The sequence below is a fragment of the Leucoraja erinacea genome, chromosome 1 (assembly GCF_028641065.1).
Source record: "Leucoraja erinacea ecotype New England chromosome 1, Leri_hhj_1, whole genome shotgun sequence".
Classification (NCBI taxonomy): Eukaryota; Metazoa; Chordata; class Chondrichthyes; order Rajiformes; family Rajidae; genus Leucoraja; species Leucoraja erinaceus.
In genome coordinates, this window is record NC_073377.1 from 56,875,165 (window position 1) to 56,900,241 (window position 25,077).

At 42.4% G+C, this 25,077-nt stretch overlaps 1 protein-coding gene across 4 annotated transcripts in view; it reads right to left on the bottom strand.

The window, feature by feature from the left end:
• The window catches only part of fat1a (FAT atypical cadherin 1a), a 198,537-nt gene extending 173,797 nt beyond the window's left edge, over positions 1-24,740 (bottom strand). Inside the window, exons 1-2 of one of the 4 annotated variants that reach the window (XM_055635259.1) lie at positions 24,601-24,740; positions 3,749-7,032 (exon numbers count right to left, since the gene is read on the bottom strand). In XM_055635259.1, the coding sequence (XP_055491234.1) occupies positions 3,749-7,004 (3,256 nt within the window). In that variant the 5' untranslated portion in view covers positions 7,005-7,032; positions 24,601-24,740. The other 3 variants (XM_055635251.1, XM_055635243.1, XM_055635267.1) reach the window with 3 other exon arrangements.
• Between the last annotated feature and the right edge of the window lie 337 nt (positions 24,741-25,077).

The following is a 25,077-nucleotide window of genomic DNA, read 5'->3' on the forward strand; positions in this document are numbered from 1 at the left end:
TTGCTGTCAATGCTGAGCAATTTTCTTTGAATTCAATGGTTCACATATCCATTTTTTTTCCCATTAGACATTACTGATATACATCACAAGCATGAATTTGGACAAGTTTCTGTCTCCCCAGTCCAAATAAAGTGAGGTCAATTGCAATGTGCCATCTTTACCATCATCAATTAAATAATTACTGAATGGGTACCTTGAACAATTTCCTCTAGATCTAGTTCCACTGTACTGCATTGCAGGGGGAAATCACTGTTAACCCTCACCATAGAGCAGGCACGTGCCGTCAGGATCGGCAGTGCCTACCCTGATAAAAACGGCAATTAATAAATATAAATAGTAAACGCACGGGAGAATTACGCCTACCTAAAAGATCGATCTCTTAGGTAGACATAATTCTCCCGGGCCTTTCATCCGCAGTACATGTAACACACATGTGCAACTCATGTGTCGTCGACGCTGCTTCAAGCCATCAATGACAATGGTCTACAAAGGCAGCTGAAATTCTGCCTTTGCACCGTGGACTGCATGCATGTGCTGCGCAGCAGCGTACTGCGCATGCACAGTGCAAGTTTCTTGGTGGGTTTTTCAAACATAGATTGTCATTATTTTAAGATTATCTTAAGAAAGAAAAAGAGTGGAGTTTGTGTACAAATAATGCGGTAAGTAAATTTGCCTACCCCGAGCCATTACTCACGGCACATGCCTGCCATAAAGCTAATACTTCTATGGCTTATACTGCAATCTTACACCCCAAAGAGTCACAAGAGATTGCAGTTGCTAGAATTTCAGGCAATAAAACAAACTTGTGGTGGAACTCATCAGGTCAGGCAGCATCTGTAGAGGATAACAGATAGATGATCTTTCAGTTGGAAAATGACCTGAACAAGGCTTGAAGAAGAATCCCAGTCCAAAATTTTAATTGTCTATTTTCTTTCATAGATACTACCCTGACCTGCTGAGTTCCTCCGGAAGTTAGACACAAAATGCTGGAGTAACTCAGCCGGACAGGTTGCATCTCTGTAGAGAAGGAATGGGTGACGTTTTGGGTCAAGACCCTTCTTCAAACTTCTTCAGAGTTCAGCAACCACTGCAAAATCTCCTCAAGGTTTGTCTACTTTGAAGAAGTTCTCCTTCTCTCTCCGATGAGCGTTCAGCAACGACTGCAAAATCTCCTCTAGTAGTTTGCTCCAAAAGAGTGGAGGATCAGAAGCCCACCAGTGCAGGGCACTGTAACTTCTCCAGTCACTGGAGCCCCAGCTACCACCAACTCTATTTCCAGGGGTTTTCCCACTGGGAGTGAAGCATCATACAATTACTCTAACAGCCATCCATTAAAACCATATTTAACAGCCCATTTCCTGAAGAAGCAAATTATGTCAATCTACATTATAGGTTAATAAAATATTCATCGTGCATACACTTAGTAAATTCCCCAATGCTTTCAGATCTTGGTTGCACAAAACAAAAAACAACATATTCTAAGCAAAACATTTTAAAAATTGGCCTTTTACAATACTGCAAATGAACTTGATTTTACTTAATATTTATCCTGTTACATCAAAATCTGCTTAAAAAATCTTAATCCATGGGATACAATCAATTTGGAATCTCAATCTACAATCCAGCTACCAATCAAACGCTGAAATCTTTGAAAGAGCAAAGTAAAAGCAAAAACTGCTGCAACTCAAACATAAAAGCACAAAATATGGGTGCACAAAGGCCTGCCAGTACCTAGAAAGTAACAGTTTTACCCAAAACATTGTCTTGTGCCTTTAAAATTCTAACCATTGTGGAATTTTTATTTTAAATGAAAATGTTACATATTTAAGAGAATGCAGGAGAAATGCCTTTACAATGGCTTGTGAAATTATAGAATACATGGCAGACTGAATTAGTTACTAAATTAGATTTTGTCAATGTTTTGAGATTAGGCAAGTAACATTAGACTAATCTTAAAATGTGCATGGAAGGGAATATACTAATAGGACATAAATGTTACAACTATTGTGTATATTTACATTAAAACTTGTTGTTCTGACCAGCTTGTAATTTCATTGTAGTTTCATTCTAATTAACAAACCTACAAAGGCCAATTAACTTCTCACAAGGGTACAAACATGCACACACTAATAAGGCTCAGTTTTCAGCGACTAATCTATACAAACGTATCAAGAGATTAAAATCAGCTCTTCTCTCCATGAGCCAATTAAAATGTTGAGCAACAATTATTTTAAACACAACCAAATCCTATTGGATTTGAACTTTTCACAATTCAAATTTATTTTAAATGCTTCTCAAACCTTCAAGAATAGTTATATTGTGCCAATTACATTTTTTCATCGTATCTTTTTCATAACATCCCCTCTTGACCCTTTTGTTCCTAATCCACTGAGTTTTTCCTGTACTTTCTCTTTTTAGTTAGATACTAAACTGTGGGACCCATTGGGTCCCAGTCACACGGGAGGCGTGAGGTGTGTGGGCAGGGGCGGTGGCAGGGGGGGGGGGGGGCTTGTGGGGGGAGGGGGGTTTAGGGGAGGGTGTGGGCGGGGGGGGGGGGGGCTGTGGGGTTGTGGAGGAGAGAGCTCTGAGAAAAGACGGAAAAGAGCCATGGGAGAGTGAGGTATATCACGGGGGGGGGGGGGGCAGGAGCCAGCGAGGGGGACCAGAGGGAAAGGGGCTGAAGCAGGCGGTGCGATGGGACTCACAGCGGGCATTGATCATTCTTCTCAGCCGGGATCAGAGTCTCCGCTTTCCATTTGGCAACATCGGCGATATCTCCAACTCCACGCCGGGCTGGGCCGCTTTCCCTGGCCCCCACCTTCGTGCGTGTGCGTGTGTGTGCATGCATGCGTGCGCGCGATCGGTAGATGCAGCTTGCGGTTCGGTTGGTGCAGCTCGTGGTTTCAATGCAGCCGGTCGATCCAGCTTGAGGCTTTCCAGGAGAGTGCCCTCGAGCTTGAAGGTCGAAGACACTCTTCTGGACTCGCGGATTAGGTCGTCCAAGTGGGACAGTCCCTTTAACTGTTGACATGTTGGAAACAATCAGTCTGTACATTCTCATAAAGAGCATTATCAGGTAATTAGTGATGAGATATGGTTTCGGCCAATATTTATGAGATTAAATATTGGCCAAAAACATCAGGGTATCTCTGTTGCAGTTTGCAAATATTACAACAGGATCTCTTACACGTTATAATGTAATCTTTTATTTACAATTGCTGAGGCAACAAATAACCTTTGCAGTCTATCCCCTCAAAACAAAATTTCAGAGGTGACTTGAATCCAACCTTTTGTTTCAAAAGTGCTAACACCCCTCCCACGGTTGATAGCTACCAATTAAACAATGGCTAATGCAAGCGCAACATATTTTCTCATTTATTGGTGTCTCAAGTATAAAGAAATAAAACAACATTAAAAGATAGAATAATTATGCTCCATGTTTGAAAGTTGAAACAATTCAGATTATCTCCTCTCTTAAACATGTTCTATTTTCTGCTTCTAAGGCTCAATGTTCATATGAAAAAAATAAATGTTCAAATTGGAAAGGAGTCTTTTTTTTTTAATTTGGGACAATGAAATGAAAAGTCCAACTATTCATATCAAATTGATTTTTTCAAATTTGAAAGACAAGTATTTTTTAATTTGGGACAATGAAAGGAAGTGAAGTGGAATGAAATATAAGTATTAGAACATCCAGTATAGTGCACAAAAAAAATCAAAAATGAAATACAATTTAAAATCATCTTACCCTTTTCTTCATCAATTGTGAAGACTCCAAGTCCAGATCCATCTCTTATGGAATATCTAACATCGCCATCTCTACCACTGTCACTGTCAGAGGCTGTTATAGTCATTACTGATGTACCAATGGGAACATCTTCTCCGACAGATCCATTAGCCACAAAGAAAGGAAATGCAGGAGCATAAAGATTCTCATTTACATCCACCACCTCTACTTGAATGTAGCATGTTGAAGATAAAGAAATTGGTCGTCCTTTATCCTTCACGCGAGCAGTCAAATTATAGAACTGCTTCTTCTCAAAATCTAGTTTGTGCACAATGCGAAGAGCTCCACTTAGCTTATCCACATCAAAATATCCTTCTCCGTTGTCTATCAGACTATAACGTACTTGACTGCTTTGCCCAACATCAGGATCATAGGCTTCCAACCACATTGCAACCGTTCCTTCTGGTAAATCTTCTCGAATTTTAATGTGATAGTTTCTGGGAATAAACTCTGGTGCATTATCATTGACATCTTCCAAAGTCACCTTGAGTATAACTGTTGAAAACAGCTGTGGCTCCTCTTTTGCTTGATCTCTGGCTTGGACCTTCAGTAAGTAAACAGGTTCCTTTTCTCGGTCTAGCAATCCTATAACTTTCACAATTCCAGTTACGCTATCTATTGCAAACATATCCGTGTCTGTCAGAATAGAATATCTGACTTCTCCATTGGCACCGAGATCTCGATCTGTTGCTTCAAGTTGAATAATTTTGCTTCCCACTTCTTTGTTTTCACTCACTACTTCTGAATACACATCCTGCAGAAATTCTGGCCTATTATCATTTGCATCTAGTATGTTTACATCTAGCAGACGCCAAGCAGACTTCTGAGGTATCCCAAGATCATACACTGTTATATTAAGTGTATAATGATCATTATTTTCCCTGTCCAGAGGAGAAAATACTTTCAACCATCCTGTTTCCATATCAATAATGAACTTGCTGTCGATGTCACCTCCAGAAATTACATGGACCAATTTCCCATTGAAGCCATTATCAAAATCTGTAGCATTTATAAACAATAACTTTGTTCCCACTGGACTATTCTCTTTAAGTTGAATTACACCTGGGAACGAACTGTGAAACTGTGGCGCATGGCGATTAATGGAATGATTATCAGAAAACAGGTCTTCACCATCACCACGGTTGTAGATCTTATTTGCCTGGAGAAGTTTTTCTGCCAAGAATTTAGCCACTCCAGTTTCCGTACAGAACAAATTAACATGTTTACGACTGGTTGCAACAGTGATGTTGATGTACATTGGAACAGCAAAGTTTTCTCCATCCGTAGCTGTGATCTGCAGACTATAAAAAGATTCTGTGACACCAGGTCCGTCAGTGAGAAGCCGCTTTAACACAAGAACACCAGAGTTAGGATTCAAATCAAATAAATCCAATTCATTCCCTGTTACTATTTGATATCTTACAAGCTGCATCTCATCTGCATCAATAGCAGATACAGTAGTAATCAGTTCACCAATATTCAGATCCCTCGGAATTGTACCTATACAGTTGACTTTCTCAAACAATGGCTTATTGTCATTTTCGTTACTTAAAAAAATAGTCACAAGCGCTTCAACTTCACGTCGATAAGGTGAGCCCCAGTCAGACGCCCGGACCCGCAAGTTATAAATCCTTGGCATCAATTCATAATCCAGTTCTTCCGAGGTCCTGATATCACCACTGAAATAGTCTATTGCAAAAGGTGGTGGGTTCAAGTTGGCAATACTGTACGTTACATATCCATTCTCATCAGCATCAATGTCTGTGGCACTTACAGTCAGGACACTGGTGCCAACTGGCACATTTTCACTGACAGTGGCCTTGTATGATGACTGCTTGAATTCAGGAGCATTATCATTCATATCTATTATGTAAACAATTACTTTGGTTGATGCCTGTCTGTCAACAATTATAACTTCAAACTCATGGGAGGAAGCTTCTTGGGCTTTAATAAAATCATTGGTGGTGATGAGACCAGTGTCAGGGTTAATATGAAACTTATCCACTTGATGCCTGAAAGCAAATTTAATTTGCGGGTACATTGGATTTGCTGTTACCATCACAACCGGAGAATTTGGTGGTGCAAACTCATTCAGACTGGCCTCATATACAGCTTTCTCAAATCTACAGGGCAATGATTTTGATTGAGGGGATGTCACATGGATAACTTTCACAGAGGAAAACTGAGGGGGACTTCCTTTGTCCTTGGCTTGAAGTGTGAGATTATACCCAGAAGGCTGGCTTTCCCAATCAATCTGATCGACAGCTTTAATGCGGTATTCTTTGCTACCAGGACTTGATCTCAAGGCTCTGAACTGATGTAGTGGGTCACCTGCTACAATATTTAAGGAAGCTACTTCTCCATTGACTCCTGGGTCTTCATCGTCCACAGTTATGATCGCATATGTTGGATCATCATCCATGTCTGATGGGACAAGAGTAACGGCTGTGATGACTGGAACATTTTCATTTCCCTGTTCCACATGAACAGTAAGCTTTGCCAAGCTACTTGTTCCGCTACTGCCATATAATTTCTTGCCACGATCAGCAGCGAGGATTTCCAAATCATACTGTTTCATTTCTGAGTAGTCCAGCCTGCCAGTTAGGGTAACTACACCATTGGTGGGATGAATGGCAAACGTATCTGTCCAATCCTTGAAGCGGTAATAAAACTCTCCATTAGTGCCGATGTCTGCATCAGTGGCTCTGACCCGCGCCACACTGGTTCTCAAGGGTGTGTTTTCTGCCAAAGATACGCTGTACGATGTTGGTGAAAACAATGGCCGCAGGTCATTTGTGTCTAAGACATGGACTTTAACCTTTGTCCGTGCTTCAGCATTAGTTTTTTTCTCAATTGCCTTAACATTCAGCAAATAATGGTCCTTCACCTCTCGATTTAAGACTGCAGAATTCCCTCCCTTGGTCCTAATACGCAAGAAACTGAAATCCCCAAGATTGTAGTCTTCAGCTTTAAACAAGTTTTCGTGATCACCAGAAATAATTTTATATCGAAACTCTGATGCTGGATGCGTGATGTATATGCCCATTTTTGGATGACTTTCTAAATAGGTCTTGGCTGCAGAATTCTCATAAATATAAGCATTGTAAAGGGGCTGTGTGAATTGTATTGATGGCGTGGGTTCCTTCTTCCTATTTCCTTCACAGCTATTAAGCTGAAAAAGCAGCAAAGAAACCAGTAGTGCAGTAGATCTCACCATGATGGCACTTGAACAATCACCAATTGACCTGAAAAACAAAATAACAGAGTTTTAATCTTTTCAAAGCAGCAAGTTTAATCACGTTAACAAGTTTTTACGCTGCAATATAACTTGCATTCACGACAACTCAGAAAATACAAAAGAAAATGCACAACAATGTTCTGTAAAATATGATATATGTACAAAGTATTGGATTTATTTTTCCATTTCTAAGATAATAGCCTCTCCATCAATGTCAGCAAGATGAAAGAGATAGTTTTTGACTGCATGAAGCACGGTTGATCCATCAGCATCGATGGTGTGGATGTAGAAATGGTTGAGAGCTTAAAGTTCCTTGATGTTAATATCACCAATGATCTGTCATGAACCAACATTGATACGACAGCCAAGGACACACATCAGCGAGTTTACTTCTTGAGGAGACTGAGGAAATTTGGCATGTCTCCAATGACGCTTACAAACTTCTGCAGATGCACCACGCAGAGCATATTGTTGTGTTGCATCACAACTTGGTCTGGGAACTGCTCTACCCAAGAATGCAAGATGTAGCCCACCCCATCACACAAACCAGACTCTCCACCATTGACTCCATCTATGCTTCACACTGCCTCAAAAAAAATACAAAGACATGTTCCACCCCAGTCATTCCTTCTCCCTGCTCCCGTCTGATGAAATGTACAGAAGCTTGAAAGTGCACATCACTAGATTCAGGAACAGTTTCTTCCCCTCTGTATCAGGCTTCTGAACTGTCCTTCCATAAACTAGAATATTCCTCACCTCTACCACATTTAGGTCATGAACTTTGCCTAAGGAACTGATGCGCTACAATGTACTAAAATGTTGACAGCTATATTTTGCACTCTGTGTTTTCCCTTTTTATCTATCTGCTGTACTTGAGTTTGAACCAATTGGATCTCTGTATGGTATAACTGATCTATTTGGATAGCATGCAAAACAAAGCTTTTCACAATACCAAGGTACATAGGACAATAATAAACCCAAACCTAGTCACCAGGCAAACCTGTGCAATGCACAACCAACTGAGGAAATTAACACCCTTTCCATAGCCCCACTTATCATTTGTTCTTCAGCAGTTATTTAATTGCATAGAGTTCCCCTATCGATGTGCCACTGGGACTGCTGAGTTCCAAATAAAAACCCACTGACTCAGCAAGCCAAAATAAAACCATTATGACCTACAAAGACTGGACTTCAGAAAGAAGTGATCTTAACTAATCCATGCAGCTTTGCAGTTTGTTTGCACTTATGTGCACTGCAATAATTTTGAGAGACCAGGCATTATTGACACAACATAAAGACACCTCATCATAATGGAAAGTAAGGGGCAACTTCCATCATATGGTCCAAAAACCAAATGAGATTCCAGGATAATGAGAATTCAATCTAAAAGCAAGTTTAGTTCTCCAATTATCTCTACAGAAGAAGTATATATCCTGCTGAAATAGCTTTTGCGGACATTAATAGTGCTCTTGTATATCAATCCAAACTATAATAGAGAATCAGCTAAATTTCTGAAGAACTTAACACTTATAGCAAGTTTTCACAAAGACATGCATATCCCTAGGTAGACAAAAGTGCTGGAGAAACTCAGCGGGTGCAGCAGCATCTAAGGAGCGAAGGAAATAGGTAACGTTTTAGGCCAAAACCCTTCTTCAGACTGATGTAGGGTGAGGGGGGGGGGGGGGGGAATGGGGGGGGGGGGGAGTGGGGAGTGGGGATGGGGAGAAGAAAGGAAAAATGAAGAGGAGGAGGCTGAGGGCTGAGAAGGGGAGGAGAAGAGACAGCAAGGGCTACCAGAAATTGGTGAATTCAATGTTTATGCCACTAGGGTGCAGACTCCCCAAGCGGAATATGAGGTGCTGTTCCTCCAATTTCCGGTGGTGCTCACTCTGGCCATGGAGGAGGCCGAGGACAGAGAGGTCGGATTCGGAATGGGAGGAGGAGTTGAAGTGCTGAGCCACCGGGAGATCAGGTTGGTTAATGCGGACCGAGCGGAGGCGTTCGGCTAAATGATCGCCAAGCCTATGCTTGATCTCACCAATGTAGATAAGCTGACATCTAGCGCAGCGAATGAGGTTGGAGGAGATGCAGGTGAACCTCTGTCGCACCTGGAATGACTGCTTGGGTCCTTGAATGGAGTCGAGGGGGGGGTGTAAAGCGACAGGTGTAGCACCTCTTGCAGTTGCAAGGGAAAGTGCCCGGGGAGGGGGTGGTACGGGAGGGAAGGGAAGAATTGACAAGGGAGTTGCGGAGGGAGCGGTCTTTGTGGAAAGCAGACAGGGGAGGGAGATGGGAAAATGTGGCGAGTGGTGGGGTCACGTTGGAGGTGGCGGAAATGACGGAGGACTATTTGTTGTATGTGACGGCTGGTGGGGTGAAAGGTGAGGACTAGGGGGACTCTGCCCTTGTTACGAGTTGGGGGGGGGGGGGGGGATGGGGAGAGAGAGCAGTGTTGCGGGGTATGGAAGAGACCCTGGTGAGAGCCTCATCTATGGTAGGGGAGTGGAACCCCCATTCCCTGAAGAATGAGGACATTTCCGATGCCCTGGTGTGGAACACCTCATCCCGGGAGCAGATGCAGCATAGACGGAGGAATTGGGAGTAGGGGATGGAATCCCTACAGGAAGCAGGATGGGAAGAAGAGTAGGCTAGATAGCCATGGGAGTCAGTGGGTTTGTAGTGGATGTTGGTCAGAAGTCTATCACCTGCGATGGAGATAGTGAGTTCAAGAAATGGTAGGGAACTGTCGGAAATGGTCCAGGTGTATTTGAGTGCCAGATGGAAGTTGGTGGTGAAGCGGATGAAGTCAGTTAGTTGTGTGTGGGTACAGGAGGTAGCACCAACGCAATCGTCAATGTGTTGTCTACCTTCGATCTTCCAGGATCTGCAGTTCCTTCTTAAACACATGCATATCCCTTTTGTTTCTCTTCCATTGAGTATGCAAGAATATTCAGCTTTTGGCATGAATTTAATTTACATGGGTCATTAAAATGCATGTTATCAATCTCTTGTTGTAACACAAGGTTCAAATAAATGTTGCTGCAATTAGGTTGTCAAGTTTGAAACAATTGAGATCATTATTTAATTTTTAGTCTCATTTGGCTGCAGGAAATAAAGTAACTGAATAAAGTAAGATATGATCTTTTAAAAATGTTTGTCACGAATCATGATAATCCTGCGCATAGCAAATTTTTCTGGAAAGGTTTAAGTTACTAAATACTGTGCAAAAATATAAGCTACTAATGTTAGATACATAGATACATAGACAGTAGGTGCAGGAATAGGCCATTCGGCCCTTCAAACGGCATCGCCATTCAATGTGATCATGGACTGATCATCCACAATCAGTACCCCGTTCCTGCCTTCTCCCCATACCCCTTGATTCCGCTAGTTCTGAGAGCTATCTAACTCTCTTTTGAATGCATTCAGTGAATCGGCCTCCACTACCCTCCGAGGCACAAAATTCCACAAATCAACAACTCTCTGTGTGAAAACATTTTTACTCATCTCAGTTATAAATGACCTACCCCTTATTCTTAAACTGTGGCCCCTGGTTCTGGACTCCAACATCAGGAACATGTTTCCTGCATTAAGCATGTCCAATCCCTTATTGATTTCTAAATTTATAAAATCGAAATTAAATATACACCTATAGCCATTGCAACATTAAATCGCCAAAACAAGATTATCCCGTTGTGCAAATTTTATTGATTTTAATTCAGAAGATTTTACTTATTCTTAGTTTTATGGCTGTATATCTGCTTTGGGAAAGCTTCACTGTATAGTCAAAACCACAATACATTTATAACTAGCTCTAGTTTTGCACATATTTGTGGTAAACATCAGTGCATAGCAAGACCAAACTCTCTATTTTTAGGCACGTTAGCTAGCTGTCCAGAAACTAATTTACTTCAGGACTTTTTACTATATTCAAGGAGTACATCGTTGGTTCCAAGACACATGGTTTTCATGTAAAGACAAGGAACCAATTTCTATTTTAACACATTCTCAATATAGCTTTACCCTGAATTCCTTAACTGAAAAAGCGTACAGAAAATATGTACTTTCCTTCTGTATAAATAGCATCAGTTGTTTCATATATCACTATACATACACCCTCCACTTTGTTCAGCTTGGTCATTAGTCTGCTTTTGCATATTGGGAAACCAATATCAAAAGGCTTTCTTTCCAGGATAAAGCCTGACAAGGAATGCAGAATTTCCATTTTTGAGATCATTGGTAATAGTCAGTCATATGGAGTAAATTATGCATTCCAACAGGGTTGGTATAAAAATAAAGGAAGGGTGTGTAGGACAGTTTATTTGCAGCATTAAACAAAAAATTCAGAACAGCTACATCACTGTTCATTAGCGATGAGCAAGAAAACTGCCACAGAAAGAAGAAAGATGTAATAGATGAAAGAAAAACATAAGAGTTTGCTGACACAAGGAACTGCAGATGCTGGAACCTTGAGCAAAACACAAAGTGGTGGAGGAACTCAGCAGACCAGGCAACATATGTGGTGGGAATGAACAGGTGACGCTTTATGTTGGGATCATTCTTGCGGCTTGTTAAGAATTTGCTTCTATCCTGCCAAAATTTTGATTAAGGATTTGCAAAATCCACCTAGCAGTTAGACATCAGCAAAAAAAAGAAAATTTGAGCTTTCTCCAGAGCAGCAACTCAAATGTTCCTCGTCTGCAGTCATCAAAGGAAAAAAACCCACAGTTGACTAAAGATAACTCATCACTGCTTAAACATGGTGAATAATTCAACACTGTAGTAAAAAGATTTTATTCATTTGGCAAATCAAAAGAAATTGACAGCTCATTATGGATCTGAGGAGAAAGTAGATTTTTACGTAATGTACCATCTTAATTACAAGAACTTGAAGCTGTCACCAACCGAAGACATAAAGCAGTAAGTAAGTTTATTGGCCATGTATTCACATACAAGAAATTTGCCTTGGTGCTTCACCCACAAGTAACAACATGACTTACAGTGACAGTTACGAATGACTCAGAAAACACTAAACATTAATAATAATAAAACATTAATGATAAATCACCATTGATCAAGCATGTGAACCAACAAAATACCTGATCAAAGAGAGGCTACAGATTTTTGGCTGTTGAATAGAGCAACTACTCGTGGATTTTATCCTGTCAAAACTGGGGATTGCAACCACAGAGATTGAGAGATCAGGAAAGAAATTGCAAATGGAGGGAAGGGTAAACACACAGAACAAAGAAAAACGGCAAGCATTTTAGGAAGGATGAAGAATAAATGTAATTAATGGAAAGAATGATGAGACGGAGAAGCTGGAGTCATGGAGAACCAGTGAGCAAACCGGGAAATTAATGAACCACAGCTGGGGGACAGAGTAATTTGAAGGAAATAATAATCATTTCTGGTTTTATTGATACATTTTTCATTTTGGAGATTTAAACCATTTTTTTAAATTAACTGTTTGTAATCACACACCAAATGTTGTTATTTACTTCAGCATGTTTCATGCAGGGCTGAACATAATCAATTTCTATTTGAGATCAGCACAGGGCTAATGTTTGTCCAGTGACAATACTTTCATTGATTATCTAAAGAAACTCAGGTATTTTGTTTTTTAATGAATCTTGGGATGAATGCATCAATTTTTAGTTTCTGTAATAAAGTTGAATTAAATTGATAATTACAAAAGTAATACCTGCAAACCTGTGCATTGTTGTGCATGTTTTTACTAATGTTCTTTTTCATATCATAGAACAAGAAACTACCGCACATGAAAAGGCCCTTCGGCCCACAAAGTCTGTGCTGAAAATTATGCCGAGACCAAGTCAAATATTCGTGCCTTCACATAATCCATGGGGGCGTTTCTGAAAATCTTACTACAATCCATGTCAACAACACCCACTGCCCTACCCTCATTGATCACCTTCATCACTCCAAAACACTCAATCAAGTTAGTAAGACAGGACCTGCCACGTACAAAACCATGCTGACTGTCTCTAATTAACTTAATGTCATCCAAAGGGGAGCAAATCCTACCCCTAAAAAATCCCCTCCAATAACTTTCCTAACATTGATGTGAGGCTCACCAGCCAGGATTCTCTGGATAATCCCAAGATTCTCCCTGCTCCCCTTCATAAATAAAGGAACATCTAGCTACTATCCATACTGTTTCAAGTAACCCTCTTGGATACTACTCACAAGCACTGCAATTTTGGTGCATCTAAGCCTTTGGCATTGAGCAAGTCACAGTCAAAATTGGGGAAGTTAAAGTCACCAATAAGAAAACCCTGGTGCTCTGGCATATTTCACTAATCTCTCTATATATCTGTTCCTCTATCTCTGCTTGTTATTGGTATCTTACAGTACAATCCCATTAGAGTGTTTGCACCTTTGTTATATTTAAGCTGTACCCATATCATCTCACTGGACAAACCATCCAGTATGTCCTCCGAGTGTCACCGTGAGTCTCCCAGTAAAACAACTTATCCATCGCTTTTGCCTCCTTTTAAATCACGTTTGATACATCAAAACCCAGAACATTGACCTGGCAGTCGTGTCCCTCTCGCAACCACGTTTCCACAATGGTCACAACATCATAGTACCAAACACTAATCCAAGCTCCAAGTTCACCTCCTTTCCCCATAATACTCTTTACATGGAAATAAACACATCTCAGTTCATCAGCGTCACCATATTCCTTCACCTCATCCCTGCCTGCTCTTCCTTTAAAACTTACTGGTCCCAACATCTACCTCCCAAACACTCCTTCCAATATCTGACCTACGAATCTGTTTAACACTCTCTGCCTCTCTAGTTCAAACTCTCCCAAGTAGCACCAGCAAACCTCCCTGCAAGAATATTGATCCCCTTCCAGTTCAGATCCAACTCATCCCTTTTGTACAGGATACATCTGCCCGAGAAGAGAACCCAATGGTCCAGAAATCTGAATCTCAGCCCCCTGCTCAAATCTATGAGCCACACATTTATCTGTCCTATCTGCCTATTCCCACCCTCACTACTATGTGGCACCAGGAGTACTCCAGAGATTACAATCCCCAGGATCCTGCTTTTTAATCATCTGCCTAGCTCCCTAAATTCACTTTGCAAGACCTCATCCCTTTTCCTACCATGTCGTCTGCGCCAATGTAGACAATGACTTCTGGCTGTCCCACAACTGCTTGGAGGCATCCTGGACCCTGGGAAGCAACACATCATCCTGGAGGTACACAAAAATGCTGGAGAAACTCAGCAGGTGCAGCAGCATCTTCCAGCATCTGCAGTTCCTTCTTTAACACATAATCCTGGAGTCTTGTTTGCTGCCATAGAATCTCCTGTCTGTTCCCACAAAGAGACTCCTCTCACTGTTGCTCTGTCTGACCATGCCCTTCCTAACTGTGCCTCAGAGCGAAGCCCCACACTGCAAACTGGACCACTGTTGCTGCTTCCCTCCTCTGACCGGGCATTCTGTACCCCCCCCCCCCCCCCCCAATACCCCAACAGTATCCAAGGAGACCTACCTGTTGTCAAGGGGAATGGTTACAAGAGACCTCAGCACTCGATCTACTCCCTTTCTTAGTGGCCACCCATTTACTTTCTGCCCCTACCCTGGGCGTGACCACCTCACAGTAACTCCTATCTGTGACCCGCTCAGTCTCCCAGACGATCCATAGGTTGTCCAGCTGCTGTTCCAGTTCCATAGCGCGGTCTTAAGGAGCTGGATGCAGCTCATAGAGTTGCAGTCATCAGTGACACTGAAAGAATGCCCGATTTCCCACACCTTGCAGGAGGAACATTCAACTGCCCTAATTGCCATCTTGCAGGGATGACAGTGGAACAACAATGGCAGGTATTTCTGGGAATAATACAGAAGGTGCAGGATCATTTCATTCCAAAGAGGAAGAAAGATTCCAAGGGGAGTCAGGGATGACCGTGGCTGACAAGGGAAGTCAGGGACAGTATAAAAATAAAAGAGAAGTACAACATAGCAAAGATTCACGGGAAGCAAGAGGATTGGGTAATGTTTAAAGAGCAACAGAAGATAACTAAAAAGGCAATACGGGGAGTAAAGATGAGATACAATGGTACGCTAGCCAAGAATATAAAGGAGGATAGTAAAAGCTTCTTTAGGTATGTGAAGAGGAAAAAAATGAGTTAAGACCAAAGTTGGACCCCTGAAGAGTGGAAAAGGTGAATTTGTTATGGGGGTCAAGGAAATGGCAGATGAGTTGAACAGGTACTTTGGTCTTCACTAAGGAGGACACAAACAATCTTCATGATGTACTAGCCAGAGGATCTGGGATGACAGAGGAACTGAAGGAAATACACATTAGGCAGGAAATTGTGTTGGGTGGACTGATGGGACTGAAGGCTGATAAATCTCCAGGGCCTGATGGTCTGCATCCCAGGCTACTTAAGTGGCTCTAGAAATCGTGGATGCATTGGTGTTCATTTTCCAATGTTCTATAGATTCAGCATCAGTTCCTGTGGATTGGAGGGTAGCTAATGTTATCCCACTTTTTAACAAAGGCGGGAGAGAGAAAACAGGGAATTATAGACCAGTTAGCCTGACATCAGTGGCGGGGAAGATGCTGGAGTCAATAATAAAAAATGAAATAGCGGCACATTGGCTAGCAGTAACAGGATTGGTCCGAGTCAGCATGGATTTACAAAGGGAAAATCATGCTTGACTAATCTTCTAGAATGTTTTGAGTATATAACTAGGAAAATGGACAAGGGAGAGCCAGTGGATGTAGTGTACCTGGACTTTCAGAAAGCATCTGATAAGGTCCCACATAGGAGATTAGTGGGCAAAATCAAGGCACATATTATTGGGGGTAGAGTGCTGACATGGATAAAAAACTGGTTGGCAGACAGGAAACAAAGAGTAGGGATTAACGGGTCCCTTTCAGAATAACAGGCAGTGACTAGTCAGGTACCGCAAGGCTCAGTGCTGGGACTGCAACTATTTACAATATACATCAATGATTTAAATAAAGGGATTCAAAGTGACATTAGTAAATTCGCAGATGACACAAAGCTGGGTGCAGTGTGAACTGTGAGGAGGATGCTACGAGAATGCAGGGTGACTTGGACAGGTTCGGTGAGTGGGCAGATGCATGGCAGATGCAGTTTAATGTGGATATATGTGAGGTTATCCACTTTAGTAGCAAAAACAGGAAGACAGATTATTATCTAAATGGTGTCAAGTTGGGAAAAGGGAAAGTACAACGGGATCTGGGGGTCCTTGTTCATCAGTCAATGAAAGTAGGCATGCAGGTACAGCAGGCATTAAACAAAGTGAATGGCATGTCTGCCTTCATAACAAGAGGAGTTGAGGATAGGAGCACAGGTCCTTCTGCAGTTGTACACGGCCCTGGTGAGACCACACCTGGAGTATTGTGTACAGTTTTGGTCCCCTAATTTGAGGAAGGACATTTGTGCTATTGAGGGAGTGCAGCGTAGGTTTACAAGGTTAATTCCCTGTATGGCAGGACTGTCATATGCTGAGAGAATTGAGCGGCTGGGCTTGTATACTGGAATTTAGAAAGATGAGAGGGGATCTTATTGAAATATCAGATTATAAAGGGTTTGGACCCGCTAGAGGCAGGAAACATGTTCCTGATGTTGGGAGAGTCCAGAATGAGAGGCCACAGTCTAAGAATAAGGGGTAAGCCGTTTAGAACGGAGATGAGGAAACATTTTTTCACACAGAGAGTTGTGAATCTGTGGAATTCTCTGCCCCAGAGGGCAGTGGAGGTCGGTTCTCTGGATACTTTCAAGAGAGCTAGATGGGGCTCTTAAAGATAGCAGAGTCAGGGGATATGGGGAGAAGGCAGGAACGGGGTACTGATTGGGAATGATCGACCAAGATCACATTGACTGGCGGTGTTGGCTCGAAGGGCCGAATGGCCTACTCCTGCACCTATTGTCTATCTTTACAGCAGTAGACCAAGGAAAGTTATTAAAGAAAAAAAACATGACCACACCTTATCCCACCGTTACACTCTACGCTAGAGCTTCTCGACCCCTCTCATTTACACAGATCACTTCACTCCATACCACCTCTCTCCCAATTAGCTGTACTACTACACCTTACCTTCATTGTATTGCCTGCCCACTTAGCCAATTTTGATCACTCAACCTCTTGAAATACCCCCATTGCTGCTATGACACTGAAATATCCTCAATCCCCTTTCAAGTTATCATCCACAAACACTATAGGGCCTGTCCCACTTAGGCGACTCTTTAGGCGACTGCCAGGGACTAGTTTTAATGGAATTCACCTACGACACCTGGCGACAACCTACGACAGTACATATGTCAACCTACGACAGCAAAAATTGTCACCACTGTCGCAGAAAAATGTTCAGCATGTTGAAAATGTTCACTTTCTTTAATGCCTGCTGTACCTGCATGCCTACTTTCATTGACTGATGAACAAGGACCCTCCAGATCCCGTTGTACTTCCCCTTTTCCCAACTTGACGCCATTTAGATAGTAATCTGCCTTCCTGTTATTGCTACCAAAGTGGATAACCTCACATTTATCCGTATTAAGCTTCATCTGCCATGCATTTGCCCACTCCCCCAACCTGTCCAAGTCACCCTGCATTCTCATAGCTAAATTTCAGTGCAAATTTTTTTTCAATTCAATTCTGAATTGGTCTGCAGGGGCATTTTTTGCGGCATTATTTAAACTACATAATTAATGTACTGATGTGCATCTTCCAAATGAGTTCCTCAGTGTTGATCAGGGAATTAACCACATTTCTAATTTCCAATGAACTAATTAAATTATGTGAAAACAAGGGTCATCACAAATCTCAACCACTAGCTCTAATTTAATTCATGCTTCTTTTAAATGAAGCTTCATACTGTACTTGGCCTCAAAGTTTAAAGTTCTCAGCAAGATTTGAGACGTTAACAATTAGTAAAATGATCAGCAACGTTAACTGGACATGTCCTAACATGCCCCAGAAGTCAGTATGGCTTAGTTCACCAGCCTGTTGATAACTTCAACTTTATTTAGATCGGATTTTGACACAAAATGACACTTTCACATATAGTTTGGCCAAAGATTAGAAAAAAGGCACTACATTACTTGACCACCTATGATGATTTAAGACAAGTTCTGTTAATGAGCAGCCAAGGTCTTTGACATAATAGTTTCATGTCAGTATCAACGGTAAAATGAATCAACTTTCTACTTCACCTTTTATGCCAATGAACAAATGAGTGAATTTTATTTCTGGGAATCCAAAACTTGTTTTTATAAAGTTATTTCTACTCTGGTTCCCATTCTATAAATATTGCCCAAGAATATCAACAGTGTTTTTTGCAAAAACACAAATCCCCTGATCATTTTATTCTAATGAACATCCTCAGTATGTGAACTTACTAATACACTTAAGACATAGAACAGTACAGCACAGGAACAGATCCTTCAGTCCACAATGCCCACCTGAATGCAATCCCTATTGAGCTAATCTTCTCTGCCTGCACATGATCCATATTCCTCCATTCCCTGCCTATGCAAAATCATTTTAAATGTCACCGTCGTTTCTGCCTACACCCACCAATGGCACACACCACCCCATGTAAAAAAAACTTGCCCTGCACATCATATTTAAATTTTGCACCGCATCTCAAATCCATAACCTCTTGCCTTTGACATTTCCACCTGGGGTTTAAAGATTCTGACTGTCTACACTATTTATGCCTCGTATGATTTTATAAATTTCTATCATGTCTCCCTTCAGCCTTCAGTGCATCCAAGCAATCCAAGTTTGCCCAATCTCCCCTTCCAGCTAATGCTTTCTAATACAAGCAGCATTCTAGTAAGCCTCTTCTACATGCTCTCCAAATCCTCCACATCCATCCTGTAGTGTGACAAACCAGAACTGCAACAATACTCCAAATGTGACCTAACCAAAGCCTTATAAAGCTGTAAAATTACTTACTGACCTGATGCCCTGACCAATGAAGACAAGTACTATTGAAACATGATAATATGATCATTCCTCTATATTTTGTTATTGTACTAAACAAGATTATAATTCTGTCCTTAAGAGTCAATTTCATAAAATAATACGTTGATGTTTTATATGTTCTTTCCCAATAGCAGATTTAACTGAAACACAAACTGCTGGAGAAATTCAGAGGAACAGGCAGCACCTGATTCAGATGAAGAAGGGTACTGACCCAAAATGTTGCCTGTCCATTCCTTTCCCAGAAGCTTCCTGACCTGCTGAGTGCCTCCAGAATTTTGTGTTTTGCCCAAGATTCCAACATCTGCAGTTTCTTGTGTCTGCAGGTTTAACTGTTTGATGGCACGTGGTTAGGGGGCTGTTCACAAACAAGAAACTTCATGCCCATGTCTCACTCCTCAACTTACTTTTATGAGTGAATCTACTTGACCTAAACAGTCAAACTACAAAGCTACTGACTCCCAAACGCCCTGGACAATAAAACATTCTGCACTGGAACAAAACAGTATGTCAGACCAAACGGCAAAAAATAATTGCCAACATTTTTAAACTGCAGCATACTAGAGAAGGAACATTGTGAAACAGCAACCACTTGAAAACAAATAAAAATAACAAAAAAATTAGATCGGTAATCTAGCGACTCTGTTATTCCTGAGAGACAATCTGTAACTCGCAAATAAACTTTGAAGGGGTACCATGGTTTCAGATACATCACGGGAAGGAAATAACTGAATACTTTGACCTACCTTGATCAGAAACGGTGGAAAAGCTCTCAAACTGGTTTCCAACCATCTCTTTGCAAACCTAATCCAAAGTTAGCAGATGTCCAACAAATCTCGAAATTAGACACAAAATGCTGGAGTAACTCAGCGGGACAGGCAGCATTTCTGGCATCATCTCCAACAAATGTTGCTCTCCTACACGCTTTACGGCAAAGAATGGTCAGTCCACTTCAATGCTGGCTTCTGATCTCATTCCCCTCCCATTGACGAATCTTATCGTCAAAATTATCACCAAAGAAAAATTCCGAAGCAACAAAACCACGCTCGTGTGTGTGGTGGGAAACAAGCTTACAGGCTCCTCGCCGTACCTTGCCTTCATCGACCTCGCAACAATTGGAAGCAGTTGAGCTACAAAGCGACCTGCTACCGACTGCTGAAACGACTCCACTGTACAATTGGGCTAACTCGCGGAGGCGTGACTCGATGCCGGAACCCCAACTACCGCCATCGAGACAGCACTTTGAGGAGCTCCAGACAGGCGTTTATCGTCATGTTGCAAACGCTTTACTTATTTTTTCTTTTGATCCGGTTAGGTAAACCTCCACTGTTTAAACAGAAGTTCCCCTCACCACGTGTGCCTGCACGTCCCCCAAGAAACCGCTTCGCTGCCTGCTTTGCACGCTGGTGCGAATAAAGTGTAACGCCCGATCGCAGTGAATAAATGTTTAAAAATTAAAATGAAGCCCAGCTTCCCAGGATCGCCCCAATTTCAACCTCGAACCTATAATCTGCTCTCCCACATGCCTCAACACATAGAAATATCGCGCTGCTCGAGTCGCGGTGCTGCCTGTTGCTCGGAAGCTGCTTTGGAAAAGCTCCAGCAAAACTCAAAGCGCTCGAGTAGCTCAGCGGGTCAGGCAGCATCAATGGTGGGAATTTAACGGGCAACGTCTCGGGTCGGGATCCATCATCAGGCTCTAATTCGGTAATGCTCCAATTCCTTCCATCCTCTGATCAGGATCGGGGGGGGGGGGGGGGGGAGAGAACTCGAAACAGTTTTGCACTCGTGGAAACTGCACGAAATTCCCCAAAATACGATATATTTTTTTGTTTGCAAAGCGACATGTGCAACTAGTATGCCCGTCGCCCTGGAGACCGGGCTGTGGACTTCATGCAGGATAGGAACGACTCGTGCGAGGGGGAAAAAAATCAAAATGCCAAATCAACTTGGTACAAAATAATTCCCCCCACCCCAAACAAAAAGTTTGATGGGTAAAAGTCGGTGTGACAGATGGCTGGGCAGGTGGCTGGAGTTACCTGCTTTCTAACGCCTTTCTTCAGAGCGCCGCCATCCGCACTGCCCTCGCCGCCCACCCCCGGCCGGGCAGCAGAGCCCGACACCAAACTCCGCAACAACGCCACCGCCAACTTCCCGAGGGAGCGCTGCACAACGGCCAAACAAAACTCAATTGTGTTTTTTTTTTGAATAGACAAATGCTATTAGGAGGGAGTGAAAGGTAACGCGAAGAGAAGCGGTGCGAAAAGCAGGAGAACTCACGGTGGCTGGCGCTTGACGGTGCGATGCCCCGGGCACCGAGTTCCCTCCCCGGGCCCCGCTCCAACAACAGCCCACAAACTTTCCAGGCGCGGCCAAACTCCTCGCTCCAGCTACCACACGACGCCCCCCGAGGCATTAACTCGAGTGGGAGTCAACCGGCGGCTTTGTCCTGGCTGAATGCTGCATGGTATAAAGGTCTCACTCCTTCCCCTTCCTTCCCACTCTCTCTCTCTCTCCCCCTTCCTTCTGTCTTTCACCCCTCGCCGGTCCGGCCGCTACTGGCGGCGAGCATGCGTCGTGCCCGGCACTACCTTCCCCTGGCATGCAGCTGCAAGAGCGGCAGGCAGCCCCGGATACCTCCTGCTCCCGCACACACTGCGACCTTCCCCCCACTCGCTCCACGCACTCACTCCTCAATTCAGTCCGCCCATATTCCTGCTTGCAATTATCCCCCAACTAGTAAACAGTGTACGTCTTTTGATCAAAATCAACCACCCGCATCTGAACTTGGTGGAAACTGATTTTAATGGGATTAAGTTAACAATTCGACGAAGTCTCCAGGCATTTGAAAGTTTCACTTCTTTTTGCAGTTGTTAATTATTCCATTGCACTGGGAAACCGTGTGTGTATCTATCTCCCTGCTCTGTCACAATACAGTACCGTCGATCAGAGAAAGCTATACCCTCCAAAAACGATACAATTAGTTTTTTTCCAGATACATCTTCAGACGAAATTCATTTCCTCTGAAGCATCTTATAAAATGTTAAAGCACGTAACAAAATGTTCAGCAACGAACAAAGGTGTAACCAGTCCCTCCCCAATCCAAGAGTCGCTGTAACCGCGACGGTAACATGGAGAAAAAACAGAAGAAACTACTTCAACACGCCGAAAGGGATGCGCTGCACAGATTTTGTTTGATTGCTGACATGAACAACCCACCATTCGCAAGTTAGTAACATGATTGTGTGGATGACTCCGTGAACACACTTGGAATGATAGAATGGCAACAATTTGATTTGATTTGACTTTCCATACAAAACAACGAACGACATCTGCGCCATGCCAATGCCATTTACAAAAGGGCTATTCTCAACTAGAACTAGTATTAATAGGAATACCATCTAAATAGCATTACACCACATTGGTAAAGTCTATTTTGAGACTTTCCATTGATCTTACAAAAGACTGCAAATTAAAATAGCATTCAGCATTGCCCCTTCCCTCCAATTCGAAAAAAGATCGATAGTGGTGAATTATATTCAAATACTGCATAGCCGAGCATTACTTGCTAATAAACAAATCTTCCAAGTTCCAGAAGTTAAAATGAATTTACTCTGGGGAAAGTTTGCGTCTAGTGTTACTCTTGCTTATCAAATGTTGCAAGCGAGCCACAGTCGTTTGAGCTGCTGCCGGCAAGCACCGCGAGGATGAAGGGGAAAACAATTTAATCATGAATTTCAGACTTTGAAAGTAAGAACTCCAAGATTGATCAATGCGACCTTTCACCCGCAGCTGGGACGGAAATCAATATCGCAATGGTTCATTTGTGTTGTTGTTCTGTCAATGATAGATAACTGCGGTTCAATTTGGTTCCAAGAGGATTATTCAGAGAACTGACCAGTACAGCATAAGAACAAGCCCTTCGGCCCACAAAGCCTGAGCCGAACATGATGCCATCACTTGCCTACCTACACATAACCCATATCCCTCCACATGCCTTTGCAAAAGTATTTTAAATGCCACCGATGCATATGCATCAACCACCACACCAGGTCGCGCGTTCCAGGCACTCACTACCTCTGTGTAAAAAAGATGCTCTGCAAATTTACTTTAAACTTTGCCCCTCTCAACATTGCCCTCTAGCATTTGATATTGTTCATCCTGGGGAAAGAAGATTCTGACTGTCTACCCTATGTTTGGCTCCCATGATTTTATATACTACTATCAGATCCCCAGAGAAAACAATCCAAGTCTGTCCAACTTTACCCTATAGCTAACAACCCTTAATCCAGGCATCATCCTGGTAAGCATCCTCTGCAACCCGCCCGCAGCCTTCACATTATTCATGTAATGGGGCGACCAGAGCAGCACACAAAGCGGCCTAATCAAAGTCCTAACCTGCATTATCTCAAGCCTTGACCTCTGGAAGCAAGCATGCTGTATGCCTTCTTTGCCACTCTACCACGTTACCACTTGTGTTGCCACTTTCAGGGAGTTGTAGACTTGATCGCCAAAATCCATAACAGATTTGAATGCAGTAATTGCAACCAAAATATGTAAAACACATTATTTTGGATTGGTGTCAGTACTTCTCATCTCACACACCTGTGAAACCTTTATTGAAACTACCTACTTTCTGAAAAAGCATACTTACTAAAGTCTAGTCTGTTAAAGACCAAACCCGAAATCAAATTGAATCGGTTTAAAGTCTCACCTGATCTTTGAAGAACTTCTGTTTAAACAGTTATCATTGACAGAACAATAACAAAAGTATTAATCATTGCAATATTGATTTCCATCCTGGTTCCGGGTAGAAGGTCATATTGATCAATCCTTGTTATGGAGTTTAAAGAGCATGTACCACGCAAACTTACTGATGCGTCGAATCGACGTGAAAAGCCTGCACCTTGCACATTTCATTGGGATGCTTCGCTAAAATCACTTTCCTCTTGGTGTCATATTTTTGAGTTCCAATAGTTCCTACTAATCAGTCATTCCAGACTCGCATAAAGCAGATTTGGAAACACATATTAAATTATAAAATGGTACACGTTCTGAGCGATGTCCCAATGATCGGGATGGGGACAGAAGGGGCTGCTTTTTGAACTGAATTCGGTGCCTTCTGTGCCACCGACACACGGGGGCGCTCTTTTACAATATTGCCGCAGAAAGGGTTTGTAGATGGTGTGATCGCTGCTGCAGAACTCAAGGCTGCAAACTTAAGCAATCACACAATTTCAGTATAAAAATCACCAAATGCACCCATTAACTGGACGTCTCTGATGCACCTTCCTCTTTGTGCAGGCACTAACCTGCTTTCCAAACAACTTGATCTGCGCTTTGAAAATCGTGCTGTTTATTCTAACAAACCCGAGTTCCCGAGGCTTTCTTTTACGTTTACTTTTGAGAAACTGCGTCTCGCAGAATGAATCTGATGCCAAGGTGAGTTATGTTGTCTCCGATATCCATTCGTTTCAATGTCAATGCAAAATAAAACGACCACACCTGAAATTACAAGGCCTCGCTTGAAATAGTATCTATCTCAAATCACCAATAATGTACAACATTGCGAAGACTTACCACGCCAGATGGATTCGACAGTTCCGGAGCAGATAGAATCCCGGGGATTGCCAGGCAAGAAGAGAACGTTATTCCTACTTGTTAATTCACTCCGCCTGAGAGCGGGATCAAAGGTAATATTCTTCGGAATCATCACATTTCTAGCGAAAACAAAACAAGTTTGTAACGATGTGGGTAAAGTGAAAGAATCATGAAAAAGCTTTCCCAAAGTCAGCTACTAACACAATTCCTGGTGGGATGTCTATGGATTAGAGGCTGTGACGTCAATGACCCTCACTCCTCCCCTCCCCTCCCCCGCCGTCTCCCGTGTCTGGGAATGTACTAAAAGTTTCCTAAGTTTAAACCAAACATTCTAAAGTATTTCGCACGATAAAAATAAGTCCAATTTATTTGCTCATTTTCCTGTTTGCGCGCGTGTGTAAAACATACAGAATTGCATATTGCTTCTTTATTTTTGATTCACGCAATAATTATTTG